This window comes from Sphaeramia orbicularis, chromosome 20 (assembly GCF_902148855.1).
Source record: "Sphaeramia orbicularis chromosome 20, fSphaOr1.1, whole genome shotgun sequence".
NCBI classification, from domain to species: domain Eukaryota; kingdom Metazoa; phylum Chordata; class Actinopteri; order Kurtiformes; family Apogonidae; genus Sphaeramia; species Sphaeramia orbicularis.
Genome location: NC_043976.1, coordinates 13,596,529 through 13,618,097, shown reverse-complemented (window position 1 = coordinate 13,618,097; position 21,569 = coordinate 13,596,529). Strand labels below are relative to the sequence as shown.

The 21,569-nt window shown below is 37.9% G+C and overlaps 1 protein-coding gene across 6 annotated transcripts in view; it reads left to right on the top strand.

Annotated features, from left to right (window-relative positions):
- Window positions 1-21,569, top strand: part of asap1b (ArfGAP with SH3 domain, ankyrin repeat and PH domain 1b) — an 84,360-nt gene that overhangs the window by 23,062 nt on the left and 39,729 nt on the right. For all 6 annotated transcript variants that reach the window (XM_030123808.1, XM_030123803.1, XM_030123804.1 and 3 more), the window contains exons 2-7: window positions 3,271-3,343; window positions 7,807-7,952; window positions 14,123-14,197; window positions 14,677-14,726; window positions 15,766-15,895; window positions 21,434-21,519. In XM_030123808.1, the coding sequence (XP_029979668.1) occupies window positions 3,271-3,343; window positions 7,807-7,952; window positions 14,123-14,197; window positions 14,677-14,726; window positions 15,766-15,895; window positions 21,434-21,519 (560 nt within the window). The remainder of the gene's footprint in view (window positions 1-3,270; window positions 3,344-7,806; window positions 7,953-14,122; window positions 14,198-14,676; window positions 14,727-15,765; window positions 15,896-21,433; window positions 21,520-21,569) is intronic.

The following is a 21,569-nucleotide window of genomic DNA, read 5'->3' as shown; positions in this document are numbered from 1 at the left end:
AGCAGCTTTAAAGGTGGAATACTGAATGTTCATATGTGCAGCTCTGGGTGAACACACTGCAGCGATTCTCCACTACATTGTACTAGTGTGAGGAAGTAGAATGTACACATTTCATATAATCTGGTATAGACTCATCAACATGTTGTTAGCACTTAACTCTTTCAATGCCATGGGCCGATTAATTCGGCTTTACGAATACAACCTTTAAAGTGCCACGGGCCGATCAGATCGGCTTTGGAGAACACGCCATATTTGTGTACAAACAAACCATCCACCCCCATTTCTTTCTCACATTTCGATGACGTTCTTTCTGTCCCCCTTTTGAGACCAATCAGACGGGAATTTGAGGTCACGCGACCGAATAAATTATGCAAATTACGATCAATAATGAATCGGCTGCGTCCGGTGCGTTTTGAATCTAATCAGCAATCGGTCGGATGTTACCGAGCGGTTTCCTGCAGGATTCTTCAAATATTATAAAAACAACGCGAAATACTGAAAAACGGCCAAATTCTGTGGCACTTTTAAGGCTTATTAGCCCCTTAACTGTCTGGCACCGAAAGAGTTAAAGACTGAATTGTCATTGAAGTATTGTACTCCTCCTTAAGAAGTACTCCTTAAAATCTACTAAAAGAAAATCAAATTCAGCATGTTTTACTTTGAATGAAAGCTTTTGCCATGATGTTCATGTTAGCCAGGAAACAGAGAAATTGTAAAAGTAATCAGCCATTTGGACGTGCATGTTAATACAAGGCCTGAGCTGAGTCTGGTGAATGGATCTTAATGCATCTCAGGTAGAGTCTCTACTGTACTTAGAGCTGTCCATAATGCATACAATTAAAACTTCAGACTCAGAAGAGATTTAATGGTAAAGTAACCTAAAAGTTTGATAAAATCTTTCATCATTGAAGAGTTAATCTTAACTCTGAATTCCATTTCATATGGTTTTGATAATGACACTGTCAAGTATTGTCACATGGCTAAGTAATGAGGTAGTTTGTGTAGCTAGTGGGCAGCGGGTTTTGGTTCCATGTGCAGGGGGATCAAAGGGCTTGGCCCTGGCAGAAAGGGCCCCTCGGCGTCAAACTACTGCTGCCCTAATAGTGAAATATCCATGTAAAACTGTCCAGGGGAGGCCAACGACAGCTGAAGTGTATCGTGAAATGTAATTAGCCCACTTGTCGTGTGTGTGTCTGTGTTCTCTACAACCTGACCTTGAAGTACTAGTGTTTTTGCTGGTGTTTTCCATCAATTATAGTAAACATGGCAGAATTATGGCTTCATTTCCTGCTTTTAAATTAGATGGATATGAAATGTTTTCTCCTGTCGGACTTAATTATTGTGAAAATCACCAACACTGGAACATTTAGACTCAACAGGTAATGCATATGTGTGTTAGTGCTTGCTTTTGACTATTTTTGCTCATTATCTAACGTTTTCCTGCAGTCACTGACATGATAATCAATGTATCACACAGGGATGATGTGCTGTGTGACAGGTGGTCTTTATGCTGCTGCTGCACTGAACTTCATGCTGTTTTAATCACAGCAGGTGTAAAGGCTTGACCTGGTAGAATTGTGCTTTCTATTGTGTCAAATAGGCAGTACATAGATAAAGTCTCTCTAATAATAAACACCAAATCTCAATTACTGTAGAAAAGGGGCTTTTTGGAATAATGATATTTTGTTTTGTGTAGTTAAGTGATGACAAATTGATTGCTTTTGTGTTATTACCAGCATGATATGCAGTAGGATGTAACGACGGGTATCAGGTTTCTCTATATTCATTGTGTATGGAGCCTTTATTGTTACTGTTCAGGCCTGTTTTGGAATTTAAGTGTGTGCAGCAGGTTAGACTGGATTTCTTTGGTAAAGTATGTTTGATCAGGACCATATAAAAAAGATTTATACATGAAATTCCAGATGTATTTCTAGAAATGTGTGTGAAAACATACTGTATCAGGATGAACATTTGTAATTGCTCATGAAATGCTTACATCACATCACACAAACACATTTAATTATTCATCTTTATATGTGTATATAAGTAAAGCAGTCTCTTGTGCATTACAGAGTAGCATACACAATTTTCACATGTAAAATCTTTGGATGTATTCATTATTTCAAAGATAAAAATGGCAAAAATACGGAAGATGGCTCAAATTAAATGTTACAATAGAAACACGTCTATTTACTACTGATATAAAGTTTAAACGTGCACATTACCATGCCATTAGAAGATTTGAAAGAAAGATTTATAGGAATATGATATTATGATAGGAAAAAACTGCCCATCCAGAAGAAAATGAAAGTCTGCCAGTGATTTCAAGAAGATCACTACAAGGCAGGTCAATAAAGAAAAGCCTTGGGCATAAAATATAAAAAGGCTCCAGTTAAGAGGCTGTTTAAAGTCTAATTTGTCTCCGTTTTACTTGTCTAGTCAAACCACAGATCAACCGTGTGGCATTCGCACTTAAATAAACAGCTTTCACTCAGCGCTGATGTGACATGTACAGGTAAAAATGAGTTATTGGATGTGTTCAAATCTGTTGTTAACTTCATATGCAGTTGTTATTTCCCCTAGCAGGGAGGGGAACTGAGCAACACACGCTCCACAGGATTAGTTTTTCTTGTGAACGATGGTTGTGGTGATTAATTTTCCTTGTGTGACGCTCGGGGGTGAAGGGTGAATGAGTTCAGGGGTCACGGTTGTGTTAGCAGAGCTATTTGTCAGCTTAACGTTATGTTTTAATACATAATACGCATTAGTAGTAGCTCCCTGTGTCATGATCTCGAGCATCTGTGAAGCATCTGTTTTTCGATTTACTGTAAATTGATCATTAATTAAATCCCCTGTTGCTGTGAATAAAACTCTGATAATTAATCTCGAAAACTGCATGGATATGAGCCCAAGAACGTACTGTAACGATAGGTCAGTGGAGTCGTTTATTTTCATAGCATTTACATGTTTCATTGTGAATAATTATGAAAATAAATAAAATTAGATATACTCACTACACATTTAGCCCATTGTGAAACACAAAAGCTTTGCTCTGCAGTCTGCAGTGTTGAAATAATGATTTATACAACATTCAGGTCAAGGTCTGTATTGTGCACGCTTTATGGAGTATGCATGCTTATAATTACTGAATAAATATTGTTGCACTTATGCCCTACATTCTTCAGGTTTGCTGTTCCATAAAGTCTTTACAAGTCTGAAATATTATTTGCAGCCTTTTAATATGAATCTTCTGTCTTCGCTTTTTCTCAGGCGTTGGACCAGGACCGAACCGCCCTCCAGAAGGTGAAGAAATCAGTGAAGGCCATTTACAGTTCAGGACAAGGTGAGACAGCCTGTTTCTAAATTTACCAAGCCCAAATGTGCATTCGCTGATGGTCGGGCACATGTTCACAACCCTATCCAGAAGAAAAAAACTCCCCAGAGGAAAGCCAAGGATTTCTTAAATACCTCTAATAAAAATAAGGATTCTTTTGTGTGTCTGGATCATTGCCTTTTGTGGGACAGATGGTGTTTTGTGTGTGTTTATCCAGGCTGTCCCAGAAATCAACACCTGAGTTTGTTTTGCTCGTTGCTGTGACATGGATCCTCAGTAATTTTCCACTGGATTCTTTTGAAAGCCTCCTCCCTGTAAATTGACAGTTTCAGATGTTTTGTCCCACAAAAAAGTTAGTTTGTTCTGCACAAAAGAGGCATGTTACCTTTTTCACATGTTGTCTGTTTGGATGAGGAGCCCTATATGTTTGGATTTTTACTGATTATGTTGTGGTATCCCAAAATAGAAATAGAAAGGAGCGCTTGTGCATCTGTTAGATACCAAAAATGAAAATCAGTAAAATGTCAGTGTCAATGTTTTCAATCTCCTCTCAATAAGGACCAGAATTCAGGTGCCATGAGAAATTATTTCAATGAAACAGGCTATTTGGAATTGTCGTCTGTTTCAGTGTCATAAAAGCTGCCGTGAGTATATGCTTGTGTTCCTTTTCTTTAGTGGTTTTGCTTTACTGTGTCTTTTAGGGTCAAAGCAGGGTGGAATTAGAAAAAAAGACAGACAGGACTTAAACTTTTACAGGTTTTTACTAAATAAAGCACTGAGAATGTGATTCAGTAAGAGATTTAGGATGTTTAACATGAACTGTGAACTGGAAAACACTGAACAACGACAAGGATTTGAATTTTGTCCCAGTAGATTTTGTTTTGGGGCTCTTTTTTTTTATAAATCAGTCCAGTTACTTTTTGGCCCCTGGTTGAACCCCAAAAAGCAATTACATGGTTGAAACTCAGTAAAAACACAGTAAAAAAATAAAAATAAAGGAACATTACTATAACACTGCAAACAACATTAATAACAAAAAAAACAATGAAAATGGTGGGGGGAAAAAAATCCCAAACCATCTATTTTTATAGGGAGTCGGGTGGGGGGGGGGGTCTATGGAAAGCACAAGGTCTATTCTCTCAGCAACTTTTCAAGTTTTTCCTATTGAGCAAACAGTTGAATTTTTAGGAATATTTAAAATAAATCATACATACAGAACGATCACCACAGACATGTCAGGGGTTAAAGGGTTAAAGTCTAAATCTTTGCCTCAGTTTGTTGCCCTGGTTTGCTGCTTCAGGAATGAACTCCACAGGGTGCTGATCACACCTGACCCACCCTTCTCTCGATTTGGCAACCTCCTAAACATCATCCCCCTGGAGCTCCAGCATCTCTGACTTGATGACAAGGACAGATGGATGCTGCTGTTTGACTGACAGCTCCTGCAGAGAGTTTCATAGGCCCAGAGACCAACACGTCTTACCCAACTGACATTTCCTGTACATATATATAAATATGACTGGCTGCTGCCAGAACATAGAAAACAAAAAGTCTCTCTGGAATCTTACTGATCAAAATGACGGGTTAAGGTCATAGACATATGCATCAGTTCTGTTCAAGACCTGCGCTGGTAAAGAGACATTTTGTCATAGGATCTTATCAGTATTTTTGTCTAGGGTTGAGCGATAATAACAGTTTATGCCCCGTATTGTTTGCTGTGTAGGAAATCAGGGCTGGAGTCTTCTTGCAATCTAGCTGATTCACAAAATATAAACACTGGGCTGATGGATGACTTAGTGCCTCCTCGTGAGAATCTGGTGATACGGAGCCATTCATTAAGCAGAGACCGCACATGAATAGACTCTAATAAGAACACACCAACATAAGCATTAAAAAAATGTAGAAACAGTTCAGTTATAACTAGAGATAAGATTGGGATGATACGGTGATCTTATGAGGCAGAATCCATGACCTGAATCACATTTTACTCACCTCTTGTAAAATGAAGGTGAGTTACAACCAAGCTATAACTTTTCTTGTAGTTTTCTCTCGTTTCTGGAGGTTTAGTCAATGTTTGATGGATTTGTGTTGAGTAATTTCTCTGGCCAGAGTTTTATAATGAATCAAGAACTTTTTACACTTGAACATAACTGTCTGAGTGCACATCAGAGTTCAGACACCAGACTCACTGCTCACAAAGTTATGATATTTATTTTTTTCCCAATGTTCTTTTTATTGGGATCAAGGTAAAAAAAAAAAAAGAAAGAAAGAAAGTGACAGTCATACAAGAGAAAACCCCCAATACATTTGGATTTTCCACATAACATATATGCAATTCCCATTTGATCCTACCCCTCACCCTATAAAGTCCTGGGTAGCGCATCCCAATCTGAGATTAAATAAATAAATATCTATATTATTAGTAGGTATGACACTCATAAGGCATAAATAAATAAACAAAAAGAAAAGAGTGGAGTTGGACTACTAGGCAGATTTGAGAGCAAGTGAGGTTGTGTTGACATGTGTCGTCCCTCATGATCTAGATTAAAACTCATGACTTAGTTATGATATTTCTGTGTCATTATTGTAATAGCAGCATGTTACACAAACTAATCTGCAAATTGATGTGAACTGAAACCAAACATTTCAGTGCAGACAGATGCAGTGTTACTATAAATGGACAAATACATTCACTAGTCTAGCAACTTGTAGTGACATCAATACTGCAAACCCATAGTTTAGTATAAATATTGGAATACTTTATGTTAAATACCATAATTACACTGATAAATGGGCCACTGAAAAGAAGGAACATTTTGACAGCACTGTTATTTTTTTTATTAACATGACCACTGCAGCTACTCTTAAAAGTAGAAAGTATGATTAATTAAATCACAATCCAGGGTTGTGAGACCACCCAGACCTAAGTAGAGGTGGGGAAGTACCTCAAACATCATAATCAGACTGTGAAGCCAAAGCATATTCACACATCTACTTCTAATATACTATAGAGGCATTTCAGTTTCGCTTTTGCAACGTTTGCTGGGGTGGGTCACATATACTGGGACTGAACAGATGCAGCTGTTTTTATTATTATTCTTGTGGTCTGATTTTGAAGGCAGATTTACTTCATCCACCTGTTAAATGACGGAAAAGTGGCAGTAGAAAAATATGCATAACTGTGAATTGTAATTTGCATAAAATTATTAGTTGAGGAGTTACACCACCATATCTGTGAATATAACCGACTGACATATTTTTAAAATCTGTACATATTTTATCACAGGACTGACATTCTTCTATTTATGGATATTATCTTAACTTGGACTATTTTTCTATTTTACATTTTAAATATACATTTTTACTTGAATTTCTATATCTTTTTCAATTTTTGACAGTGGTGTATCTGCAATATTATAAATATCCCTCTTGGATTAACAAAGTTTTCAGATTCTGATTAATAAAAAAATTGTAAGGTTGTGACTTCAAGTGTAGGTGGTGTTTATATATAGCTACCTCTAAGGTGGTTTGCAAACGGCTCCAGAAGAAGAGAGCGAGAAGAATAAAAGGAGAATGAGGGTGAAACTGTAAATACAAAAAAAAAAACAAAAGATGATGGAGAAGGACCTGAGTCTAAATTGTTGCAAATAGTTTGATGTGGACATGGTTTATATTTATGTGTTGTTGTTTTTTTATGGTAGATCCAAATAAAAAAGAAACTAATGAAATGTGATAAAGGATTCTTAATGTATTTTTATTGAATTTGTAGAACATTTGTCATACAAAATAGATGATTTTGTCCATATACTGTGTTACTGTGAATATCACTAGGATTTACAAGAAATTACAGTCATGTTTGTTTAATCTGTTTGCCACTTTACCGTAGAAAAAGATGAATCACTGAAACAACTGCTTTCCTTCTCCATTTTTTTTGTATCTGAAGTGTTCTACATTTTTGGTTAGTGTTAAAAAAGATGCCCTGTGTAAAGTTAATGTAATTTTATATTGGTCACAGTAAGTTAAAATATAGTGACTGTTATACAGTCTATTCTTAGAATCACTGTTTGAGTCAGGAAACACATGCTAGCTAATGCTTTTTGTCAGATCTAAGAGCTTCTTTGTAAATTTAATGAAGTCATATGCATTATTACAAACCCCATAAAAGTAGAGTCAAAGTGTGGACCACCTTGTGCTGCTGGTTAGATTAAGAATTTGCTGTTGTGAATGCTGAACCTCACTATGGCATATCAATGACATTATATATCCGGAACTCAAAGTGTGGAAAAAAGATTACAGACACTTCTTGGACTGTACCAAGAACCTGCTGAGGTTCAAGTCAGTTTGGGGCTATATATTAATCAGTACCTTAATATATTTCCATAATGTGTTTATATTTCATGTAAATCATCACCTTTAGGCCAACGCAGGTGGATTGATAACCTGACAACCGTCCGTCTTTGTTTCCCCTGCAGACCATGTCCAAAATGAAGAGAACTACGCCCAAGCTCTGGATAAATTTGGCAGCAATTTCATCAGCCGGGACAACCCTGACCTGGGAACAGCTTTTGTCAAATTTTCCTCCCTTACCAAGGAGCTGTCTGCTCTACTGAAGAACCTGGTGAGTGAACGAGAAGTGGTAAAAGTACTCACATTTTCTATTCAAATAGAAGTATAGATACTGTACATGTGCAAAAAAAAAATAGAGGTCTAAAATGTAGTTTTTTACATTTTTCGTGGCTCTTAATTGAAGCGCACATGTTGATATTAGTTTTCTAGACTCAGACATCATATTAAATTGTCTTCCCTTCATGTCTGTTTTGTCTTGTTGCATCTTTTTTGTTGCTGCATCAGTCACCATATGCTCTGCTCAATACACAAATGTTGCCTTTTAATTGTGTTATTTTATGAGCCATGTACGATGAAATTGGTCTTGATATTATGGAAGTGTAATGGTGCAGTGATCAGGGGGCAAGGACCTTGACTTGAAACTGAAGGTTTAAGGAATGCTTGAAGTAGAAGTGCCTTTAAGTTGTAATAACACTGATACCTGCTGGGATTGACTATATTTGGCTCCAATAAGCCCTGAATCCCATAGAGTTACATTGAACTCTTTCAGGTTCAGTCTTTCCAGGACTCATTCAAGTCTCATCAGTCACATTGGACCCTCTAATATGTCATCTGGTGGTCCAACTTTAAATTTTTCCTCCATCAATAAGAACTCAGGATAAATACATGTGTTGATATTCGTTATGTCGAGCTATGATTGAGATATGTGTGTATATAATAAAGCATACTTTTCCTGACACACAGCTCTACACGAAGCAACCATGGCTCAGATGGTAGAGCCAATAACCGAAGGGTTGGCAGTTTGAATCCCGCTCTGTCCTAGTCAGTCTGTTGTGTCGTTAGGCAAGACACTTCACTCTCCTTGCCTCCAGTGCCACTCACACTGGTTTATGAATGCATATGGTGGTGGTCGGAGGGCGCAAATTCACAGCCACGCTTCTGTCAGCCTGCACCAGGACAGCTATGGCTACAGATGTAGTTTACCACCACCAGAGGGGGAATGTGAGAGTGAATGAATAATGGGTCAATAATGTAAAGCACTTTGAATGATTAAAAAAGCGCTATAGAAATGTAATCCATCATTATTATTATTTCTATATTTGTGGTAAATAGGTTCAACTAACAAGAGTGTATAATTACCATTTTAACCATTCAGTAAGCTTATATTTAGCATTAGCTTGCTGCTGACTCCTTGGTTTCCCTTAGCTCCGCCCTTTTCATCCTAATATGGTCACCGCTGGCTCCAAAATGCACACATGACAAGGGTTGAACTGCAAAGAACATTCTACTACTGACAGTTCAGGAGCCAAGAAGAGGCTTCATAGTTGATCCATGTGCTTATTATAAAGTTTATAGCAATGATCCAACATAAAAGCGAAAGAAAATCCCCTCATATACATTGAAAATAAAGTAACAAACAGGTTTTGATATTGTTAGGAGTAGAAAGTACTGATATGTAAGTTAAAATGTGGGATGGAAATATTAAAAAAAGAATGTAAGGCGCATATACTTGAAAAATCTACTTGAGTACAGAAACAAATGTCTTTTCTCTGTGTTAGCAATATGTCCTCACAAGGATAGGAAAAGATAAACACTTTATTTCCCCTTTGTCTTTCCCTCTTTAAATGGCTTAGGATTTAGGTTTAATCTTAAGATGAAGATTAGAATTATGGTAGTTCAAGGCTTAAGGTGAGGCATTAAGAGTAGAGGGTTAAAACGTAATGGGTGAATCGAGGCAGTAAAAGTCTCAACAAATATAATAATCGTAAGACATATTTGTTTTCAGCTGCTAAAGAAATATCTATCCATCTCTTAGCTGGTATGGGACAGTGTTAAAATCGCCTACACAGTCAGAACCGTCATCACATTCAGACAGTATAGCTGACTGCGGCTATATCCACCTCCGAGCCTTGTATTTTTTTTCCAGATGAGGCTCTTATCTGGCTGCCGTGGATTTCCCCTGACGTTTCTGTTGAATAATGTGTCCTGTTTGAATCCTCTGTGAGTGATTGTTGTTGGAAGAAGAGCCAGTCTCTGCTCTCTCTCTCTTTTTCTCTCTCTTCCTGTGAGGCTGACAGCGAGATTAGCCTCCATAAATACCCTTGGCAGCACCAGAAGTAACTGTGTGTGTGTATGCTCTGTATGTACATGCGTCTTAAATCACCCACCTGTCGCCACTACCTGCATATTACAGCAAAGTGAAATTATCTCTACCTGTCTCTGTCTTCATCTCTCTTTTGTTTCTTCCCCGACTCTTGTCTTTTCCATTTTGAGGACTCTATTGAGTGTAGTTTTTAGACTTCAATAACTGCGCCTACAGGGCTGCTGGTATGTGCGTGCACTACAAATGAGTATTGATGAAAAGCGCTTATCCTAGATGTGCTACATATGTTATTGGCTTCAATGTAAGGATTTTTTTGGACACATTTCTACAGATTTTGTATTCTTTCCTGCACTATGCTCATTGTTTATATCTTTCCTAACAATTGTAAATTCTGAGAAAGCAGAAGACCCAAGACAGTTTCCAGGATGGGCTGTTAGAGCACACCGGCAGCCGGCCAGTGGAAGATTGATTCTGACATTGGGCATATGCAAGACAGGCACTTAAGAAGCACATTAGCACCCATTAACTGTTGTTTACTTCCTTGACCACTGCTGTGTGTCTGCACAGACTGGGCTAACTACTAGAGGGACTTAAATGCTTAGTGCTGTTGTAAATGACCTTGCTGATCCTAATGGTTAGAGCTGCTGAGCATAGCTGTGGCAACACAAGCTGTTGGCCACATCAAGCTTTTGCTAATTCTTCACTTGACTGACTTGCACAATTTTGCTATTATTATGTTACTGAGTTCTTCGCCAGACGGGGCATCAGTGTGTTAATGGATCGCACTGTGGATTGATGGATAAGCCTGGTGTTAGTCTATATTTTGTGTTTTAGTAATAACAGGGTTCCCGTGAGGTCTTAAAAAGTCTTAAAAGTCTTGAATTAAAAACAAAAATGCATTTAATACCTTAAAAAAGTCTTTAAATGGTATTAAATTTGATATGGTATGTCCTAAGTTTTTTTTTCCATAAACTTGTTGGCTGTTTGGTGTTTTAATGTGTCTGTTAAATGTCCAAACTGCAAAGAAAGTAACGTTAGTCTACTCAGTTTCACCCGTTCCAAGCTGACAATTTATATTGAAATTAGGAACCAATTATTGCTAATTTTGCAGCTTCCGATGAGAAATGATCCCAGAAGTGAAAAGTAAGCAAGGGGAAGGGCAAATTTAATAATGCCTGATTAGATAAAAGATCATTCTTGACCTGGTTACCATGAGTTTTCCTAAATTCTAGGAGTCACAAATTTTTGCCAGTATGGCCTTGAAATAGGCTGTGAAATGGTCATTAAATTCTGCTCTAAATAGTTTTAAAAAGACTTAAATTTAACTTGTAGAAACCTGTAGGAACCCTGAATAAGTAAAAGTAGTAAAGTAATATCAACAGTTGTTTTGGCTAAACGGCCACATATGAAGAATAAATTGAAACTTTAAGTCATACAAGATGGGTCAAAAACAGTTGCGTGATCAATATCCACAGTTTCTGAACAAAAGTGCTTTCAATAATATAGTGATGTTACACAACAAACAAAATGCTTTAATGTAAAAACATGTTATGCCCAATTGTTCTGAAAATGTATTTGAAATGGGTTGTGACAGTATGAAAATTAAGCCTAAAATCCGTATAAAATGCTATAAAGTAATACAAGTAAATACAAATGGTAAAATAATGGCTCAGCTCTTTCATTATCCCTGATTTTTGTAACCACCAAGCTAACCTGTAACTAATGTATTGAGGTTTTTCATGTAGCCTTCAACACAGCTGTGCAAAGCCGTTAAGTGGCTGCAGTGAGTCCGTTCCTCTAATTTTGTCTAGCACTTTGCAGTTTTCACAACATTTTTGTGATCTCATCATCTGTCATCTTGGTTCCTGTCTGCAGTAAAGACTGGCAGACATTCATGCTTTGCAGTTTTTATGACTTCACAGTAGCAGAAAATGGATGTCACACAAACTCCTGCAGGTTCAAGTGGATGAATGAACGTTGTTGTGCCAACTATGTCTTAGTCCCCTGGTACTTACACTAGTACTACCTGGATTCCTCCTGTACCAGAGGTCATCTGTAGGGCTAATGTAATCCTGGGATCTCCTGTGATTCAGAAATGTGTCTTAAGCAGTGAATTCACACCAGGTAAATGAAGGCTGTTTTTACACACATTTACTGACATTATTCCTTGGATCTAATGTCAAGGTTTGCTATTAGTAGGCTACCACTCACAGATAACTGCTGAGCCTTTTGAAAGTTAGAAAAATGGAATTTAATGCACACTGCCATACACGCCATTCATCCCTGAAGGACATACAGGTAAATTGGCTCCTGGAGTGAATGGATATCTATGCCATACCCTGATATGAGCTTCCTTATTCTTTTCTCACAACATTGTAACACCTTTCATTCGTCACTACCAGAGCAGCCTTCATAATTTTTAGATAGGAGATAAGCAGAATAAAACCACGGAGGAAACAAAAAGCATTTACTTATTAATCTAAATCATAGAAATGTTGATTTGCACATGACTGCTATTATCACAGGACCTCTGTGTTTGCTGAAATTCGTGGTGGAATTTTTACTTTATAAATGACAGAATGGCAGATTCACAGGGGATTAAGACCACAGACGACTTCTGCAATTATTACAAATTACCAGAGGTCCACAGGTAATCCTAGTCCTGTTCAAATAGGTTTTATGATCGTAATCCCGTGGCAAATTTGACAGGTCTTTCCTTTGTGAAGTAAAAATGTCACTACAAATGACAAAGATGTGATCATCTTTCCAGCCTCAGAAGTCCTGCAATATTTTTTAGGTTTCTTTGCACCTTTTTTCTTCTTTGCTTGAGGCTGAACTGTTGATTATGAACAACATTTTTGGCAGGATTTTAGGTGCAATCTCAGGAGAGTCATTGCCAGAGTAATTTTCCCACCTGCATTTATTTACTTTTCTGCTCACTCAATCATTCATTAGTTAATTGAATATGATGTAGATTTATATGCTGATTTATATTTTTAGTCATAAATTAATCTTTTACTGCTTTTATGCTGTAATTAATCTGTGCTTGCTTGCAGTATGTTTTTGTTTTTTTTGTCTGATTGTGAATGAGCTGCGCTGAAGATGATTTTCTGTCATGATAGATAATAAATTATCCAGATTGTGATTCAGTCATATCATTACCTAACAAAGAGCAAATTCAAATCAGTCAGTGGAGCAAAACCTGGAAAGACAATGAAGACAGTCACGCTTCATGAAGATTTGTTTATCTTTCAGTGGTAGTTTATTAAGCATCATGTTGGATGGATGTATGTTGAAGTAAAACACAGACTTCTCTTATCTATTGCAAATTCAGCCTATGAAAGACAGATGTTGGAAGCAAATAGTACTAATATTAATACTCTGCACTTTGGCAACATTAACCCTTAAAGACCAGTGTTATTTTTGTGGCAGTTCCCAAATGATTTTTCCTCTCTATTTAACCTTTCTTTAAGGGATTTATCACCATTTATCATAATATTATACTCTGAATTCTGCTTTTTTCAGTGAAAATCATATATTTTCCTATATTTAATTCACTGATCATTTAGATGTTCATAAAAAGTCAGATTAAATCAAAAACAGAAAACTGAAGACAAAGGGAGTTTTTCATCAAAATATATTATTAATTGAACATAAAATAAGTGGGTCCATCCACTGTTCTTGATCCAACTCCATGGGTTTTACTGGTGAACCAATGCTGTAGAAGATGACAGTGTTTCCATGTTCACTATGGAGCCCCTGAATGTCTAAATGAGTTATATCTGATGACCATGAATTGATGTCAAACTGCATTTTCCACCAATTACTTAGATGTATCGATAGGATTAGTGGATCAGAAGTTATTAAACATTTTATATCAGTTGATGCTTTTGGTTACTGGTGGCTGTTTGGGTCTTTATGGGTTAAAACTATACTCTACACTACTGCACCTACACAGGTCATTGGGGCATTGACCGGTGACAATTTGTACTTTATGTTTGTGATATGGTCATTTCCTGCATCCCAAGCAGAATGAGTCCTAATACATCTAACATATAATTAACACCATGTCACTCATCAACTATATTCTCACTCCCTGTCTCCTCTTCTGTCTTCAGCTCCAGAGCCTCAGCCACAACGTGATCTTCACTCTGGACTCGCTGCTGAAGGGCGACTTGAAAGGCGTGAAGGGGGTAAGATTTACTGTAAAACAGTTTCCCATCGACTCTTCCAGCAACCTCACCCCCCCCACACGCTTAAGCTCAGTAGCAGCAGGGCAGGGGTGGTGGGGGTGGGGGGTTTAGATGCCTAGTCAGCACATCTCTCTATTCATCTCTTCACTTCTGTGCATGTGCATGTTGAGTGAGAGAAAGACAAGACCAAAGAGATGGGGGAGTCAGGAGAAGAACCCACTGTGTAAAAGATCACGCTGGAGATCTTGCACAAGTAAACAGCGCCTTTGTATCACGCTTGAGGCGAGCAGTGAGTAACTAGGTCATGAACTTGGTAGTGTTCGGGGTACAAGGAGGGGCGTGGTCACTGGCTGGCTGTCCAGAACATAAATTGTGAAGTGAGTGAGGCATTTGCTGGTTGTGATCCAACTCTGCAAATAACTCCGTCCCCACGGTGACCTCTTTGTAGTTTGCTGATGCTCATCCTCCTGTTTCTGCAGGACATAAAGAAGCCCTTTGACAAAGCATGGAAGGACTACGAAGCCAAGTTGTAAGTATATAATTACTTTGCTGTTGTAATTTAGCTTCTTCTTGCTCATTATGTTGTACATAGATCAAACTGAGACCTTCAAGGAGCAATATAAAAATGTACTGCTGGGCAATAAAACGATAATGATATATATCGTGAAATAACTTTTCCTCGATCGAAATATAAGACATATTCAATACAGTTTCGATAAAATTAATTTGTCCATGTTTTGACAGACATGGGAACAGCCAATCATAATTAAGTAGTGCCGCATTGAACCAATCACACTAGAACTACGTCAAGGCGTAAGAGCAGCTGCAGCACACATGCTAATGTTTGGGTTGCAGCGGGAGGTAATGAGTGTTCCCTCAGGAGAAAATGTGACAAGAACTTGGGCAACCAGGTTACTGAAAAGTAGGGTGTGAACCGTTTCTGTTCGGGGCCTTCAGTTCAATATGGAGGTGTACCGAACAAATACATGTAGCTTATGTGAAGAACGTAATCACTCACCTTTGCTTTAGTTTCACGTTTTGGTTTTATGGCAGTTACGGCCGTTAAGGAATGCACCCCAATGTATATACCCCGATATTGTTTCGTGAAGATTGGTCTGTTTTGTTTGTGTTCACTTCTAAAACTCGAAAGCTTTTGCCTGGTGGTCAGACTTTTAGTTTGGTTTTAAATATATGTACCTGTTTTATTTATCTGAAACATTTGTGTAATGTTCTTCAGCACATCAGTCATGTTCAATCTCTGACAGAAAATAATTCATATTTAAATTAAAAATAACCTTCTGATGTCTTCACAACTAACTTATGAGTAACAGAAAATTTAAGCTGGACGAAAATAGGGATTTGATTTATATTGTGATATATATCGATATTGTCTGATATGAAAAAAATATTGTGATAGGATTTTTTTCCATATCACCCAGCCCTACCAAGCACATTTAAAAACACAAACCTATAGGCTTTTAGTTTATGAGAGGTTAGGTTAATTAAATTAAATATTCCCAGCATGCACCAGAAGGAGAGAACTAAAGTGGCTTTGTCCTCTGTGACAGTACAAAGATAGAGAAGGAGAAACGGGAGCACGCCAAGCAACATGGGATGATCCGTACAGAGATAACCGGAGCTGAGATCGCTGAGGAGATGGAGAAGGAGCGGCGTCTCTTCCAGCTCCAGATGTGCGAGGTAGGAAATTAAAGTCTGGCAGGTTTCTCATTTACCAGTCCACATCACAAATTAAATCCACACAAACACACACACATATTCTCACAGACGGTCTGGGCCTTCCTGTGCTGAGTTTGCCTCATCTTTCCACCTGGGTTTCTACTGGGTCCTTCAGTTTCCACTCCCATCAAAAACAGGCAAACATGGGTTACTTAACCTGTCCAAGACACAGATCAGTATGTGGAGGTGGTCCCCAAGAGGCATCAGTGGCAATTCACTGTTTCTAATGTGGCTAGTGCTAATGCTATTTGATAATGCTAATGCTAAGTGCTGTGTGTATTAGGATATATTAGGATGCAGTGATTGAATTTCTCCACAAAAATAATAAAGTAAGTACAGGCGTATCTTGACTCTGCTTGCTGTAGGTACCAAACAAGTACAAGTACACACTGATCCAGTAGGGAAATCAGAACTATCTAACTATCAGAACTGGCTAATATCCAATATGAGGGTTTTCAGTGGAACCACAATGAAATCATCACCTGGATTTTTTTTAGATGAAGTTAGTTTTATGTTCATTGATCCAGAAGTATTTATTTATGTAATTATTACTTTGATTTACACACTCGAAGCAACAGCTCTCAAGTTGCTTAAGTTAAATATTGTTGTCAACAGTGCTGCTTCTGTTACTTAAAAATCCTCTATCAGTCATCCTGTCATACCAGGTACCTAGTTGTCCACTGCTGTCATAGTACATCCTACATATAGCTTGTCGTCATAGCAATCACACATGAACCAGCTGTGGTGTCATCTTGAATGGTAACACAACACAGATAAAGAAAGGCCAGTGCATGTCACCCTCTTGCTGTTAAGTCCTCAAAGTCATTATTAGCATAAACCAATGTTCAGCTGATATATTTTTTCTGGCTTAATTCTAGGTTTATAAATATATAATTGGCCAATCCTGTCGAGCACAACGATGCCACTGTGATAGTGACAGTTCTCTAACGCCACCTTTTTTGGATTGCTTTTGCTTGTTTCCCTCCCAAAAATGTTGCAGATACTTCGCACCATTTTTGACGTATGGAAAAGCAAGAGTCGAGTTGAGCTGGTACCATGTGATGGAAAAGCCCCCATTACTGCGTGGTTGTGTGGGTTGTTAAAGCTGCCATCTTACTAACATTTTAAGAAATAAAAATATAATCATGCTCAGCCAATCAAATCCCTCTAGTCACACATCTTTAATGGATAAGTTTGTTATGATCTACATTTTTCTTGGTTACATCACAGTCGTTAAGATGGAAAATATTTTCCGCCGTTTTAAAGTCCTTCCTAATAGTTAGTGTTTTGGCATGTGACAAGTTGTCAAATTTATGAAGCGAAGTTTCGATTTCTGGAAACTCCATCCATGATGCATGTAGAGAGGAAAAATGTCAGAAGATGTCAAAGCTCTTCACCAGTATCACCCCGTGTGTTAAGACAACAGCTTATATACCAATGCATACATATGATCCAGTATTACAGGCACACATACAGTATATGGGATGGAAAAGTCATCCAAATCATAAATGTAATGCTCAAACCGGCTCTTTAGGGTTATAATCCATCTTGTCTGAACCGCCACTTATCATTAAAATCACACAGTATATAAAGTCTCCTTCTTTAGTTGGATTTAAAGTAGATTGCTTTAACTTCTTGTGGATGGATTGAATAATTTATAGAAAAGCTGTAACACTTGTGTGGCTCCATGTGTAGGTACTTCAACAGCGTAAGGATACAGCAGTACCAACGTTCATTCACGATTAAATTTTCTGGGTCTGGGTAAGATTTCACAACCCAAAAACAAAAACTCATGACATGTGACATATATTAGATGTTACTGTGGCAAGCCATTCCTATAAAACAAACTGTTTGCATTTAATATAAGTGTTTTCAGATGATTCTATGAACATGTTTCCTTTTGAGCGTGTTATAACACTATTTGAATGCTCTTTGGCATCGCTACGCAAAGACTGTACTTAAAGAGATGTGACAGTCAGGATTAAGTGTAAAACAAATGTGAGCTCTGTATGTGCCCAAGAGAATCAGAACAAACTGTTAAAGCTCACTCCGCTTTGCCAAAAACCTCTCTAGTGGTGGGTGGTGACGCCCACGCTTGTTCACTGTTTTATCCTGTTAGGATTTTTTACTCAAATTACATAATGGACCAATGGCTTTGGAGCTGCTGCTGCCGATGGTGTGTGTGTGAATTATTCACTATAAAACTTGCTGCAGTGTTTTTTTGTCCTGCCATGCTGAGCTGCCCTTCTCTTGAAGTGACTCAGAGGTGTTTCCTTGCCAACATTATTCACCTGGGTTCAAAAGGTTTATTCTGCTAGAGTGCAGGCACAGTAAGGCTTAAATGAATCGACATATTAAATGAAAATGGTTAAAAATGTTAAGTGGATGAGATTGAAGAGATATGTTAAATAAAACTGGTGAGATATCAGCATCACTGTCTAGAAGTAGTTTTTAAGTCTCATCTATATCCTATTGGTCTATTGGCAGATGTCAAAACTACTGTTGCTTTCAGACACTTTGGCTTTGTCTGATGTTGAAATATTAGTACCGTCTTGCTTCTTAGGTTTCTCCTTTCACTATCAGAGTAAACTTAACCATCAGCTGTTGTACTGGCCAGCTTTGTAACCCTCCCCAGTCAATGCAAGATGCCAAAAAGAAGCTGTAGCTCCCATGTGATTTAAATCTCAGCTTCCTCTTTCATTTGCAGCTTCGATAACTCTTTGTCCGTTTTAGTTTCTGTTCGTCTTCAGAACTTTACATGTCCTCAAAACCTCCTCCAAATAACACCCGATGGCTGCTTCAGAGTGAAACCTTCAAACAAAAGGCCTTTGTGGTTTAGTAACCGAAGCAGTGTCGCCATAAACGATCATTAGATATCTTTGTGGTTTAAGGAATCTGCCCCAAAAACGCCTTAAAGGAGGCTCTGTTATGACAACAGAAACAGCTTGTTTCTGCATATACTGTATATATATGATCTGTCAGTGTCAGGCAGAGTGCACTTCATGGTCCGGGCCAAAAATAATGAGATTTGAAAGCCAGATACTGTATCTCACAGCTGCTGATGTATTTATTGAGTGATTGTTATCGATTCAGGGGCACTATCGAATCACTTAAAATGTATTAGATCGTCACTGGACAATATAACAAGATATACACAGAGACACTGGGATTTAAAGTGTTTGAAATCAGTAAGCAGCAGTGTGAGGATTTTCCCAGTGGTTTATGGAGGGCGTAGGTGATATGATAACTTAGCCTGCTGTTGATGCTGTTTGAAGTAAACTATGCATTAAAGTTACTGCTGGGCAATATGGCCAAGAATATCTTAGTTATGGACACTTTATGATTTTAATCAGTTGCTTCCTGGATACATTGACTGAACACAAAACATCATTCAAAACTACCTTGTCTTTACTAAAGCTATGTAGTATATTCAACTAGAGACACACATTCACACTTATTAGATTACAAACAGACACTTTGCATGTTGAATTTATCTTGAGAGTTTGCAGTTTAGGCATTTTTCACAATTTTCAGAAAGCAAAACCTTTATTAGTGCTCTGTCCACACTAACACTTTTTATTCCTATTTATGCATCAGTAATCACCTTTAACCAGGTGTAATGATCACATACTGAGTCCCAGACACACTTTATCTATCAAGACTTTATTCAAGATTCAAGATCCTTAATTGTCATTCAACATTTAACATGAAGAACAAAATTCTGATTCACAGGATTGACAGTGAAGCTGACATTTTAAAAAGGACCACACACATTTAAAATAGAAAAATAGGTATTAAAGATAGAACAACAACCAAAGCAAAGTGCATATTGTAATGAGAATAAATAAATGAGCATAGAGGAGGAGGAGAAATGACTGGAATGTTAACATATTATATTGTGCGTTCTATTGGAATAAACTGGCTGAATGTTGAATATAGTGTTATTATATTGCACATAAGTGAACACCATCGGAGTGACTCATTTTTCAGTTGTAGTATGAGTTGAACATTGTCACACATTTTTACATATTTACATATTTACACACATATCAGTCACAATCAGTTTCATGGGAAGAGGTACAAAAATATTTTATTCCAACTGTATGGGCAGCAGAGTAGATAGCAAAAGGCTTATTCCCTAGAATTAAAACAGGCTGTACTTCTATCACTATATTTTTATTATTTTTTTATTATAATTTATTTATAGTGGTATAATATAAGCCATGTATCTTCTGCTTAATGACTGAATATTTACTTGTTTGTATGCAATCAACAGATTCATACATTTTATTTCCATTTTTGAAAGATTTAAATCTGAAAGGTGAAATCAGTTTATGAGAAACGTCTTATTTCTACATCAACAGTCAACATGGCTGGAAGTAGCGATGCTGCAGTTGTTGTGTACGGGGCTGCAGTCAGTGGTACAATCTGTTCATCCCACTTAACCTCATTTCTCTCCATTGCGTGTACTCGCTCGCTCTCACGGTCGCTCTCTGTTTTCTCTCTCTCTCTCCATGTTACTCAATCACCAGATTACAGGATGCTCTCACTCTCTCACCCTTTTCATCCTACGCTGTCAGGGAAGGAGAGGGTGGAAAGGCAGTGCTCAGCAGGCTGCATTATAGTCCACGCAGACAACGGCCGCAGCGCGAGCAACGGCTGCTCATTCACACAAAAGAGCTTCTAAACACGCACATGAGGCGGCGTTCTCCAAAACACTGAACCCACACAAGGCACAGACAAAATACGGATAATCTCCTGTCCAACGAGCGCTGTCGGGCAGACAAAGGGACAGCACATGCATGCATACACACACATGCACTGATGCTTACACACACACACACACACACACACGCAATACACTTGCGCAATATGGAGCAAATTGAAAGTATGTGTTGTCATCTGAAGCGTCAAAGCATTGTTTAACAGATTAAATTTTACTTTGCTGCTGAAAGTGGTCTTTAGCCATGACTCTGTAAATCTCCATGGATTGGCATGATGTGGGATTAGCTCAGATTATGATTATCTTTCATTCATTTGTTTGGTGCTGTCTGAAAATGTTTAATTTGTTTTGAATCCTCAGACATCCCGACTGGAGAATTCAGTCTACAAAGCTCTTCCTCTGGAGGCTATTCTCTTTTTTTTATGATGCTAATGTAAAACATCTCTCATCATCCTTTTGAAACTTTATTTAGATCAAGGCAGAGGGATGGGATCCTCTTGTACTACAAGGCATTTTTCACTGTTTTCCCGTCTGGTCCCCATACTCCTGCAGTGTCAAGGCGGTCTGGCTCCAACATCAAAGTCTACATAATGCGCACTCACAGATATGATTATCCTAATGTAATGTCTTCATACAGTCAGTGCAGAGGAAGTCTTTACTTCAACTTAGAGCATCTCTGTGCTGCATTATTCCTCATTAATTGAAAGAAAAAGTCCTTTCAGCAGACCTTGAACTTCTTCTCGTGGTTGAACTTTGTTTGTCTCTTCTCCTTGCAGTACCTGATCAAAGTGAATGAGATCAAGACCAAGAAAGGAGTAGACCTCCTTCAGAACCTGATTAAGTATTACCACGCGCAGTGCAAGTAAGTACCACCGTAATCCTCTAACCTAATGTGCGTTCCTCTTCCATGTG